Source organism: Syngnathoides biaculeatus, chromosome 12, assembly GCF_019802595.1.
Source record: "Syngnathoides biaculeatus isolate LvHL_M chromosome 12, ASM1980259v1, whole genome shotgun sequence".
Taxonomy (NCBI): domain Eukaryota; kingdom Metazoa; phylum Chordata; class Actinopteri; order Syngnathiformes; family Syngnathidae; genus Syngnathoides; species Syngnathoides biaculeatus.
In genome coordinates, this window is record NC_084651.1 from 25,941,780 (window position 1) to 25,954,562 (window position 12,783).

General features: G+C 40.2%; 1 protein-coding gene and 1 long non-coding RNA gene across 2 annotated transcripts in view; one reads left to right on the plus strand and one right to left on the minus strand.

Annotated features, from left to right (window-relative positions):
- Positions 1 to 6,758: 6,758 nt before the first annotated feature.
- The window catches only part of slc18a2 (solute carrier family 18 member 2), a 53,302-nt gene continuing 47,277 nt past the window's right edge, over positions 6,759 to 12,783 (minus strand). The window contains exons 15-16 of the mRNA XM_061837970.1: positions 11,215 to 11,348; positions 6,759 to 7,426 (exon numbers count right to left, since the gene is read on the minus strand). Coding sequence (XP_061693954.1) covers positions 7,319 to 7,426; positions 11,215 to 11,348 — 242 coding nt within the window. The 3' untranslated portion in view covers positions 6,759 to 7,318. The remainder of the gene's footprint in view (positions 7,427 to 11,214; positions 11,349 to 12,783) is intronic.
- On the plus strand, positions 10,291 to 11,458 carry LOC133510194 (uncharacterized). Its single transcript, XR_009797543.1, has 3 exons — positions 10,291 to 10,967; positions 11,073 to 11,156; positions 11,235 to 11,458. It is a non-coding gene; the product is annotated as an uncharacterized LOC133510194 (long non-coding RNA).

Genomic DNA, 12,783 nt, shown 5'->3' on the forward strand with positions numbered 1-12,783 from the left:
CTGACAAAATGGCACTATAGTAACATTTATGTGTGAATGTGAATGGACAGACACGTGGTGATGTGTATGTCTGAGCAGGCATGGATACCTTTATTAAAGGTTAATTGATTTAAGAATTGTGAAGCTGCTTTCAAATAAAGGATTCTATGTAAAAGCTCAAGTGTCATCCCTATAAACATTCTAAAATAGATATTGTAATGAAAAAGTAACAACATTATTCATTTCAATGTCTATACGAAAAAAATGAGTGGAGAGCCCCCTGCTCCCCAATCCCAGTCTGGTGGCCATCCAGGACGACCCGGACGCCAAACACCAGGATCCCCATGGGGCGATTCGGGTGGACGACCTCGGTAAGGAACCCAACGGCGAAGCAGGAACCACAACAAGGCATGCAACCGCTCCAGACGAAGGCCTCCCAAGCTGTGGTAGCGAGGTGACCGGGGATTGGTCGCTGCCGAGGCTCGGTCGTGAGGCAGTCCTGGATCGGTCATCAGTGACACTAGATCATGAGGCGGCCGGAGAGTGGTTGCCGCCGAGGGTTCATCGTGAGGCAGCCAGGGATCAGTCGCTGCCGAGGCGAGGTCCGGACGCGGCCGAAGCTCGGTGGTCGTCGTGGCATGGTTCTCACCGGTCAGCATTGAAGTAGGAGAGGAAGGTGCCAGCCACAGAGACTGGGGTGCCAGGAGACCGTATACCTGTCGCTGTCGAGACAGGAGCGTGGAGCGACCTTGGGCCGGTCGCCGCCGGTATTCCTGGACCGGAACGTGAGACAGCTGGGGAAGCGTCACCACCTCCCGGACGGGAACGTGAGATGGCAGCGGCGCCATCGCCACTTCCTCCTGGACGGCAATGTGAGGCGACGGCGGCATCACAACCTGCAGCCAAATTTGTCTCTAAAGCAGTGTTTTATTTTCTTAAATTTCGACTATATAAGAAAATTAAAATCTCATTCCTTTTAGTATTTGAATTGATTTTCAAATGCATTTTCTGGATTCCTAATCTACAAAGCAGGAGAAGTGCGATTGTCTAAGCATCGGTGAAGTAATTAAGGGCCAATGTTAAGATGGACGGGTTAATTACTGTGTTAGATCCCACATTTTCCTGTCATGAGAACTAATTTTACTTTCTTCCACTTTGCCAAGATTTAACATTTTTGACACCAAACTGAAAAGTGTGGACAGTCTGATATTTCTGTTGTTAACGGCACATCTTTCTTGCACACACAAAAAATAGTCTCACATGTTGTTTCATATTGAAAAGGCAAATGTTCAGAATACACTGTATCACATTTAATGTAGAATACAGTGTTACCACTTATGCATTCACGACTAAGGAAGGATGTGTGAAATCATGTTATACATCTATAAATACATTCAAGGACCTGGATACAGCAGATACATTTTTACATGTTCTAACAAAACCACTAAAAATATTCCAAGGCTTAGTTGACGCACTATTCAGGTATTGTGACACTGACATTACACAGAAGCTTAAAATGAATGAAGTTGGTCTCTCAGTAGCTACAGGGCATTCAGAAAGTAGACAGACCCTTTCAGTTTGTTCATGTTGCAAATGTTGCAAACTTGACTGAGATTTTGTCACTTGGAGAGGTTAACTCCGTGGTCCCAACATAAAAACGCAAAACAAGATTTGTCGACAAAAAAGTCTCATATTCATATTGTTATATCAAAACACTAACTCACTTTCAAATCATGTCACCTATCATCTGGGGCTTATGTACATTGTGTCTTTAATGCGATTTAGTTTTATACTCCAATTTCACATTGGCAAAGCTTGTGTGGACAATGGGCTACAGTTGAAACCAGGTATTTACATACAATTTTTCTCACTTTCTGTTATGAACTCAGACAAAAAGCTTTCCAATTTTAGGTGATTTAGAATTACAGTACTACAGTTATTCAAATTTACTCCCAGAGTAATGAGAACTTTTGATTTCTTTCTTTGAAATAAATAGTTTACATGTCATTATGTATATATATATATTATATATATATATATATATACATATATATATATAAATTATATATATATATATATATATATTATATATATATTTTATTTATTATATATTTTTAAAATCGTTGCCTTTAAACCTTCTTTATACTCACGGGATGCAGCGACCACGCGAACGTCACTACTGCGTATTGTTTTGCCTTTCTACTCGAGTGCAACCCATGAACTGTTTGGAAAATGTACTGCAGTTCTTCTCCAAGTCAGAGGTGTCGCCACAGCTGGTATTGCCGAGGAGGGCACAGGGTGCCTCAGCACATTTTAGTAATTTCCGATAGCTGTTTTTTCGTTTCTTTTCCATAACAAGGAACAAAGCAAAAACAATCGTGTCTGTGGAAGAGTGTCTGCTTGAAGAAATGGATCTTAACGACCGAATGATATGATTCATTATGCTGCAAAATCGATGGAAAAGGTGGGACTGTGGGTGGTACGTGGAACCGGGAGCAACGGTGAGTACTTCATCACAGTGTGTAACTTGAGCATACAAATCACAAGAGATGATCTCCATAGCTTTCCCCAGTAGCAATTTTTTTTCTGATGTGCGTGCGCCAGGTTTGGCACAAGCTAGGAGGATGTGCTGTGTGGGGCAATGCGGGTGACGTCCGCTCCACGACAGCCTGAGTATAAAGTGGCCTTTAAACTTTGGTCGAAAATTTGGGTATTCCCCAAATCTCCCACAATAGCTGGCAGGAATGTTGTTCTATTCCACAAAACCGATGTCATTGACCCAACATGCTTTGCGATGACCACTCCAAAACGTTAATTTTGTTCACCTCAGCCACTTTCTAACCAGTTTGGGAGTATACTTGTGGTTATTGTCCATTTAGAAGGCCCATTTGTGTCCAAGCTCTAACTTCCTGGATGATGTCTTCATCTTTTGCTTCAGTATTTGTACATAATATTATTTTACCATGATGCCATCTGTTTTGTGAAGTGCACAAGACCCTCCTGGAGCAGAACAGCACCGCCACTCTGTATTTCAGAGTTGATCTGGTAGTCTCAGCTTTACAAGCGTTTCCCTTTTTCCTCCAAACATAACGTTAATTATGGCCAAATAGTTCTATTTTAGTTTTGTTAGACCACAGGATATATTTTCAAATATTAATTGTTGCTGTTTGCATTTGCAAATTTTCATGTCTTGTTGATGTTTTGTTTGGAGTGAATAACTTCTTCCTGGCAGGGTGGGCTTTTACCCCAGATCATTAAAATATTTGTGTCACTGTGAATAATGATACACTCATACCAGCTTCAACCAGCATCTTCACAAGGTGCCTTGCTGTTGTTCTTGGGTTGATGTGCACATTCATCTATAGGACTCAGAGCCTATGTCCTTCTTGAGGTGTATGATGCCAGAACATTCCCATGGTGTTTAGACTTGTGAATGATTAAAGAAATGAATGTGGCACCTAAAGGCATCCAGAAATTGAACCCAAGGATGATCTAGGTTTGTGCAAAAAGTACAATTCTCTTTCTGTAATTTCTTGTAACTTTCCCATGATGTTACCCAAAGAAATAATGTGTTTTAGGTACGGTGTGTTTCGGGTGTTCCTTCAAATCCAAAAACAGGTTATCTTTAACTCAAACATTTCAGAAGCAACAAGAGAAATAGTTAAGTCTTATTTTATGTCAGAGACTGAGGGAAAATGTAGATGTCTTGTTATATAGTGTGTGTTAACGTTTGGTTTCAACTCTTATGTTCCAGGCGATGACATGGGCAAATGGACATCTAAAGCCTCTAAACACTTTCTCTCAAGGGACTCCTCCATGGTGAGAGGTGAGGGGATGTAAAACCAGGTCTAAGATGATGACCGAGGACTGGGGAGCTTGCAGATGAACTGAAAACCATCCAGTATGAATTAAACTAAAAAGATGAACGTGCACTGCAACAGTACAGTGCTGTGTGCCATTACAACACTAGCATAAAGAGAAGTGGCACAGAATTCTCTATTCATAACCCTTTTCATTCAATTCATGCATAAACCTCTGTATTTTATTTAAATGTTGGGTTTTTTTCCCATTCGGTTTCATTTTACAAAGATCATCTGAAGGGTTTGAGACCAAACTCCTCTCCCCGTGCCTTACTAACATTGAGGTTCTTATGATGGAAGAGAAAGTGCCTTTTGCCACTATGTTGGATCCATCCATCCATCCATCCATCCATCCATCCATCCATCTTCCTTACTGCTAATCCTTTTCCAATTTTGGCTGAAAGGTGGTGTATACCCTGGACTCATTCACAGGGTACATACACATAACCATTCATTCACACTTAAAGACAACGTGGAGTCTTCTAATAACCAAAGAAATATTTTTGGAATGTAAGCAGAACCCAGAGCCCAAGAAGAACAGGCAATCCCCAACAACAGCACATCATTGACTACCAAGGAAACATAAAAACAATATTTTGGTACGAAAAGTGAATTGAGTTTTGGGGAAAATAAGGGGCTCAGCATCAACTGAAAGACTACACTAAAGGTGTGCCGCAATACTTTTTGTCAGTACATATAGTGATGGTACTGTGTTTTGGTTGTCATGTTCAAAGTAAAAGGGTGAAGTGTCAAAAAGCTCAATAAGTAGCATTAGGTTCCAAAGTTGACCCGCAGTGATCTTCCCTTTGTTCATGGGTATTACCGTAGATACGTTAACTTTTAGTCACATTATAAGTCAAACAGTCAGGAGTACAGCAGTTAACAGTATCCAAACCTGCCTCCTAAGAAGAATTCTTTGATGGAGCTTAATTCCTTAATCGTTCACTTTTATGTTCTAGTGCCTTCAGCTGATGTTCTTCTAATACACATTTTTAAAATTGAGAACACCAATAGTAGACAGAGCATTTGCTCGTCAGTTTTCAACCAGTAGTCTTAGTAGTTTGAGCATGCACAGTATAATAGCTAATACATAAACATTTATAAATGATATCCTCATATAATGCAAATACTGCACTCCATTTATGGATTCTGCAACACATACTGTAACATGACACCTGTCAATGATCCAAATAGAGGGAATGGCTGGCTTGAAGAATTAAAGATCCAAAGCACATATTGCCTTGCAAACATCAGTCCTACTGCAATAGTATATTCACTCATGGGATGATTGTCTAACGACCGATTCATTAGTGTGCAAAAGTTATTGATGCCACATGAGACAGAGTAGGGATAAGATCTGCAGCCAACATTTTAAGATTAGCAGAAGTAAGTTAGACCAAGGGTCGCTGTATACAGTATTGTATGTACAGGGTGTCTGAACTCTACACTTTGTGTTTGAAAATTTGGTTTCAGTTGTCATTTAGACGGTGGGAAGGTGAACGACTGGAAGGAACATTGGCCTCCCAGTTCTGAGGACTGGTTCAAATCTTGGCCCCACCTGTGTGGACTTTGCATGTTCTCCCCATGTTTGCATGGGTGAGTGCAGTGTTTTCATCAATTATGCGAGGATCAGGCCTTTCGCTGCATGTTTTGTCAGGAACAGATCTTGAGAAACATGTCATGGATAGAAAGTTCTATGCTAACTAGTTAAATGTTGAGTTAACCGTTCCAAATCAACCATTTCAGGGTGTACCCTGCCTCCTGCCCGTTTACAGCTGGGATAGGCTCCAGCACTCCCCGCGACCCTCGTGAGGCTAAGAAAATGGATGGATGTTGCTGACTGGCTATTCCCTTTAAAATACTGTACTGGCATTTAATTTTCCCATTGTTCCCGCCCATTTACTCCACACAAGTAAGCAGCTCCAGCGTTTACCCTGCAATCTCAAAACCATGAGTAAACCCATGTTGCTTGGGTGTTGTTCTTTTTTCAAATTTGGAATTAAAACAAACAGGACTTTCGTCCTTAATATGGGGACAAAAATATACAACATACTGGGTTAGAAGAACAATGGTGAAAGGATATTGGTAACTTTTTATACCTTGCAGCTCTCGCTGACTATATTAAAATGATCTATTCTCATATTACAAAACACAATCAACTCCATATCATGACAGTTTGATCGCATAGTTTTAACTAAAGCATTCTCATGAAATTTTTTCCAAGTAATCAGTGTTTATAATTATGTTCTGTACTACAAAAGAACCACCAAAGAACACATTCATTCCCATTTACGGAGAGTCCCTAAATGCACCTCGTGTTTAGACAGTTGTGACACGCTTTCCATGAATGGCGGCCGTGGCCGCACTGATTGGGTTGCTAATTAAAGTACAGCAGTTATTTGTCGATGAATGAAGGCTTATATATATTGAAATGTGTTCAGAGGGGTTTTGTCCCGGAAGTCAGAACAAAACCTGACATTCTTGAATAAAAAATATTCTTTTTGTTCAAAAACATTCTATTCTGCGTAAATAATATCTGAATGAAATTGAAAAAAGGAAGTGTATTGTGACCTTTGGGAAACCCTGTATTTATAGCAAGATTTAAAACTTGAGCTTATATGTTTTGTTCTTTTAACATTTGACTTCTTTTTCTTTGGTTTTCGTGTTTGTCAAATTTATTTCAAATGCAATTGATTTATACTAATGAAAAACACGTAAAAAAATATCTACAAAGGAAAAAGACAAAAATATCCACTTTGTTCTCCTATCCTCGTTATTCAGTTATGGACCAGTGTTGTATCTTAGTTGTACGATGCAATTGTGCACAATTTGACCATTATCAGTTTTCTTTAGTTTCTAAAAAAAAAAAAAAACAGCCCTCTGAAATGACCTACAGTGTGACAATATTTTTTTCCCACTTTTATTTCTCATGTTCTATCTGAACACACAATTATAATTCAAACAATAACAAATCCAGCACGTCTTGGGTTTGACTCCCACTCAATAAGTAGGTCATATAACTGTCACTGACGCAATCATCCACAATTTTAAGCAACGTAGGCCAGAGGGAAAAACATTACATGCAGTATTGGAAACACGGGACAAAAAAAGTATTTTGCATTACATCAAACAGACAGGAATTTGGTGACTATTTGAAATAATTAGTAAACATTTTGTTCAGCACCCTTCTACTGTCTACAAAAGTGCTTTTTGAAGAAAAAAAAATGGCGGTCTATAGCAAATAGGGCTCTTGGCTCTGACATGGTATGCTTGCAAACAAAGATCCAGATTCATTTTGGTTCGCCTTGGTACAAGCGCTAATAAGACAATGGACAGAGTAGTCGGAAGCCAAGAATTTCACATACAAAACATCTTGGCTGCTTGGTTTTCTTGGTGTTTTTTTCTGTGTTCCTTAGTTTTATACAAGAAAATATATCCTCTGAACCCTTCTTCATGGTATCCTTCGTGGCTGAGTTGACTTAGTCATAATCATCATAATCGTGATCCATGTTTTCACCTTGATAGTAATTTCCCTGCGTGGAGTAGGATCTTGTCTTCATTGAACAGTTGGTGTCCATCAAAATAGCCTGAAAGACAGTTAAAAAATGTCCATTCAATTATGACTATATCTATCTATCTATCTATCTATCTATCTATCTATCTATCTATCTATCTATCTATCTATCTATCTATCTATCTATCTATCTATCTATCTATCTAGCCACCTAGCCATCCATCCATCCATCGTACTGTACGACTATACTTATACATTATGAACCCTACTGCAGCTGGAATCCTCATCACCACCATCAACGAACTACCATTTGTACCAACAACAACAGAACCAAAGAAAAATGTTTACAAGTAGGTCAAGGATGTGAGTCCATGTGAACAGAAGAAAGGCCTGTAACGCTAGACTGATCAAACAACATACTGTAACTCTAGACTGGCACACTAGGGTGATGGTTGCTCTTTTTAGTGGAAGAAACCAGAAAGCATGCAATATCCATCTATAAGGTTATTCTGTTCACAAGATAGAGATGGAGAACCTCAGATCTGGCAGGTACAATATGTAAGATTGGCCCAGTTCTATAGCCTCACAAAGATATTGATGGGTGGACTGCCCAACCTGGCCTTGATAGGATTTGAGGACTTCTAGAAGACACTCGCTTGTGTCCCTCGTGATGTTCTGTGGGGAGTGCTCAAGGAGTACTGGTATGGGGCCTGATTCTGAGGGCCATTCCATTGTTTACAATCAGTGTGGGAGCTCGGTTTGGATCGCTGGCTTTGGCAGTTCAACATCTTCATGCAGGATGATGGATTTTGGCAGGCTGCCCTTTGTTACTCGCTCTGTTTATTATCTTCATTGACAGAATTTCTACGCAAGCTAGGACGAACAGGGCATTTAAGGTGCCCTGTCATCTTGCAGACAAAGACGAGAGATGGTCTCATCAAAATATGACCATTTTTTTTTTTTTTTTTTTTTTTTTTTTAGGTTTTAGCATTACGTCTCTTGCATGAAAATCAGTGCCTACTATTGGAAGTGAAACAAAGGTTTAGTCAACTCTTTTAAAAAAATCACATACTTTGCACTGGTGCAATTAAATATTAAGAACACCCTTTGTCACACTGGTCAAGCAGTGTCAGATAGCAGTAGTGCTCAAAACAGATAAATAAACATCTATACAGGGAATCCTCGAGTTAAAAGGGTCTCGACCTTCAACATTTTGACTTTACAATGCCTCTTCCCGTCCGCCATTTTGTCTAATGTGCATAGTGCTGGTCCGTGTTTCTGCGCCGGGAGTATCTTCACATTTTTCGCCCTCCTTTTTAGACATTATGGCCCCAAAGAAGAAAGGTGTCTTTTTGCAATGCTTCTGCAGCCAAACTAAAATCCATTACCATGGAAGTGAAGCTCAAGATCATAAGATCGGAGAAAGGACAGACACCGATGACCATCGGTAAAGAGCTAGGCTTCAGTCGGTCGACCGTGGTGACAATTATTCAAAACAAATCCCGTATTTTAGTGTATTTGAAGGGTTACGTTCCTATTTCAGATACAGTGATCACAAAGCAACCTTCTTTGATACTTGTCCAGATATAGAGACTACTTACGTTATGGATTGAGGACCAGATTCCTTCACAATAGCTAAGCACAGCCTCCCCTTCTTCTCCATCCACCTCTCAGTAGTAATGGTAAGTACAGCCTCTTATTTGTTTATTTCAATGTATTTGTTTTTCTATACAAAGTATTTTAACGTAAATTCTAACTTTAAAGGTAAAATCCGGCTTACAACGAAATTCGAGTTTCATTACCAGCATAGGAACGGAACTCTTTTGTAACCCGATGACTCCCTGTGCTGTATTTTGCGGACTGTCACTTAAAAGCCTTATATTTTCTCAAAAATCGACTGCATCTTATACTTTGCTGCACCTTATGTATTAATTCTAGTTGTACTTACTGATCTTGAACCAATTTTATGTGGTACACGCCGCTCAAAAATGTCAAAATATTTTAGTATGGCTGGTATGACGTTAGAATGTCGGAGCATTACGGCTACTGTTGTGAGGAGCCTTTCGGAGTACTTATTGTGCTTCAACATAACATGGTGTGTGTATAAGACACTTATGTAACTATTTTATTTTGTATAATGCACCTTATATGATGGTGTGCCTTATTGTCTGAAATTTGACCAGCATGGCCAGATAGCACAATAATAATTTTTTTCGGGGGGGAAGTGGAGTTGTTGGAATGTTTGGTCAACCCCTGCATGCAATTCCTGGAAGGGCTTCAAAAGATTTTCTGATGTGTATAAAAATTCTTCGAATCCTGTACTCTGTTTTATTGCAATTAAACTCATTTGAATCCTCAAGTACAAGTCTTCACACAAGTTTGTCATACTGGATCAATTTTTGGGAAGGCATTTGCTGTAATACTCTTGATAGCAGTCCATGGTGATCAACCAGAAAAAGGCGTATTGTGCCCACCAAACTGGGATTGAAGTTCTGCTTTAGGCGGCCCGATATAAATTATCTTTGGGTGTTCTTCATCAAAGTGGGATGTAAATTGGGGTTGACAGAGTGAGGATTCCAGTGTCCACACAATTGCATCAACTTTCAGACGGTAGAGAGAGCTATGCCAAAAGGTAAATGTCTCAATTTACTGAGCAATTTACATCTGTCCTGACCTTCACATTTGGTCACGTGAATCGGGTACCGAGTGAAAGGACAAGGTTATGGATATGAGCAGTGGAAATGAGTTTTCTCCTCAGCGTGTCTCAGCTCACCCTTGGAGATAACGATGAAGTCATTGGCTATTTCAGAGGTACAGACGCTGCCTCTGAAAATTAATATGAGCTAGTTATTTGACGAGGCTTGTTGGATGGCTTCTGGAACTCTGTAAAGTGTTCCAGGCATATTCAAGAGTTAAGGGAGACATTGGGGAAGACCTAGGACATGCTGCTGCGACTGCTGTATTGCTTACAACAGAAAAACACATCAACGGAGTAGGAGCTGCACAGTCGAAAAAATAATTACTATGAGATACAACTGTTGCAAAAAAGTGCTAAGCGGGTTCCTTTCAATATGAGTGGGGAAAAGGGAATATTGCATTTCGTCCAGATGGAACATGGAGCCCGAGGAATGCATCTGGAATATATATATATTTTTTTTAGGGCAAATGACATTTCTCATCACATCTCGTTGTCAGGGCTGCTGCTTCAGCATTTTGAACTCTCCTTCTTTTTTTTGTTTGGGAGGGGGGTTGTCTATGTGCACTAGTGAAGAGACCAGCTGCAAGTCGTCATCATCAGCGGTGCAGTTAAGTCTTTCCTGGCCGGCATCTCATCATAACATTGTCTCTAGTAGTCGTACTGTCAGTCACATCTAGCATCCAAAACTATTTACGCTGAGTTCAAAGAAATAGTGATGGCAGTTTTTCCTTGTAACCAGAGATTCCACGCCTTCCTCCTCGCCTGCACAAGTGCGAGCCTGCTGAGGAAGTCCACAGCAACCTGCTTGCCTTCTACTCCGTTCATGCCTGCATATTTGCCTGTGGATACCCTTTGCTGGCCAGCACAGACCACCAGAAGTCAATGTCCCCCCTCACCTCCCATTTGCCTGTTGCAAGTAAATATAAAATATAGGTTTACTTGCTTTCCTCATCTCTGCAGTTGGTGGTTAATGTGGTTGACTTCTAAATATTTTATGACTTTGCATAAATTCTCCTTCAAGTCCATTAGGTGTAAATCTTCACTAATTGTGTTCCTCTCTGGCGATTTTGCGGAAACATCTTTTTCACATGATACTGCACTGTTGGTAATTCTCTAGAACTAGATTTCATTACTATAGTATTTCAGTATGTTTGAAATCTTACAATTTTTTCCTCTTGTCCAGGTGGGTTCCTGAGGAAGAGGCAAAGGGGGGCAAATAAAATGTCCACTATTCCGATAATGGTCATCAACCATGGGAAGCCAATACTTTCAGCTATGGAGCCTCCGATGGATGGGCCTAAAAACAGAAGATTAATGAGATCATTGCCACCTTGTTTCAAAAAAACATTCTTTTGCAAAATGATTGTTTATAACGCAATTTGAAAAGACTCAACGATTGTGGTTCTAAATAAGCAGCCAATGAAATAAACGTGAAAAATGAACTTTGTAGCTAAATTGTTTAAGTGCTACCTACTAAAGCACCAACAAAGCAACTGCTCTGCTTATGGGGTGGCGTTTGCGAGGTGCTTACAAACCCTGTTGTTCAAATTTAGCTTCAAACAATGATAATGTATTTTTCTATCATTAATAATTGACGTTACACATGTTCAATATTATATCTCAATTGTAAAAATATACCTACAAACCCCTATTCAGATGAAGTATGAGATGTGTAAAACATAAAAAAACAAAATACAATGATCCCTTTCAGCCTCTTCTTCTTCTTCTTCTTCTTTTCCTTTCGGCTTGTCCCGTTAGGGGTCGCCACAGCGTGTCATCTTTTTCCTTCTTAGCCTATCTCCTGCATTTTCCTCTCTAACCCCAACTGCCCTCATGTCTTCCTTGACCACATCCATAAACCTTCTCTTTGGTCTTCCTCCCGCTCTTTTGCCTGGCATCTCCATCCTCAGCACCCTTCCTCTCAATATACTCTAATGTTTATTCCTCTCCTTTCCAGTGCATGTCTCCATCTTTCTAATTGTTCCTCTGCATGCTCCCTGCTTTCACTGCATATCACAATATCATCTGAAAACATCATAGTCCAAGGGGATTCCAGTCTAACCTCATCTGTCAGCCTATCCATTACCACTGCAAACAGGAAGGGGGTCAGAGCTGATGCCTGATGCAGTCCCACCTCCACCTTAAATTCCTCTGTCACACCTAAGGTACACCTCACCATTGTTCTGCTGCCATCATACATGTCCTGTCCTATTTTAACATACTTCTCTGCCACACCAGACTTACGTATGCAGTACCACAGTTCCTCTCTTGGTACTCTGTCATTGGCTTTCTCTAGATCCACAAAGACACAATGTAGCTCCTTCTGACCTTCTCTGTACTTTTCCACGAGCATCCTCAAGGCAAATAATGCATCTGTGGTACTCTTTCTAGGCATGAAACCATACTATTGCTCGCAGATACTTACTTCTGTCCTGAGTCTAGCCTCCACTACTCTTTCCCATAACTTCATTGTGTGGCTCATCATCTTTATTCCTCTGTAGTTTCCACAGTTCTGAGCATCGCCTTTGTTCTAAAAATGGAAACTAGAACACTTTTCCTCCATTCTTCTGGCATCTTCTCTCCTGCTAGTATTCTATTGAATAAGTTGGTCAAAAACTCCACAGCCATCTCTCCAAATTGGTTCCATACCTCCACCGGTATGTCATCAGGACTAACTCCCTTTCTATATTTGTTTGACACAGTTATTACGCCGGATGCCCTTCCTGACGCAC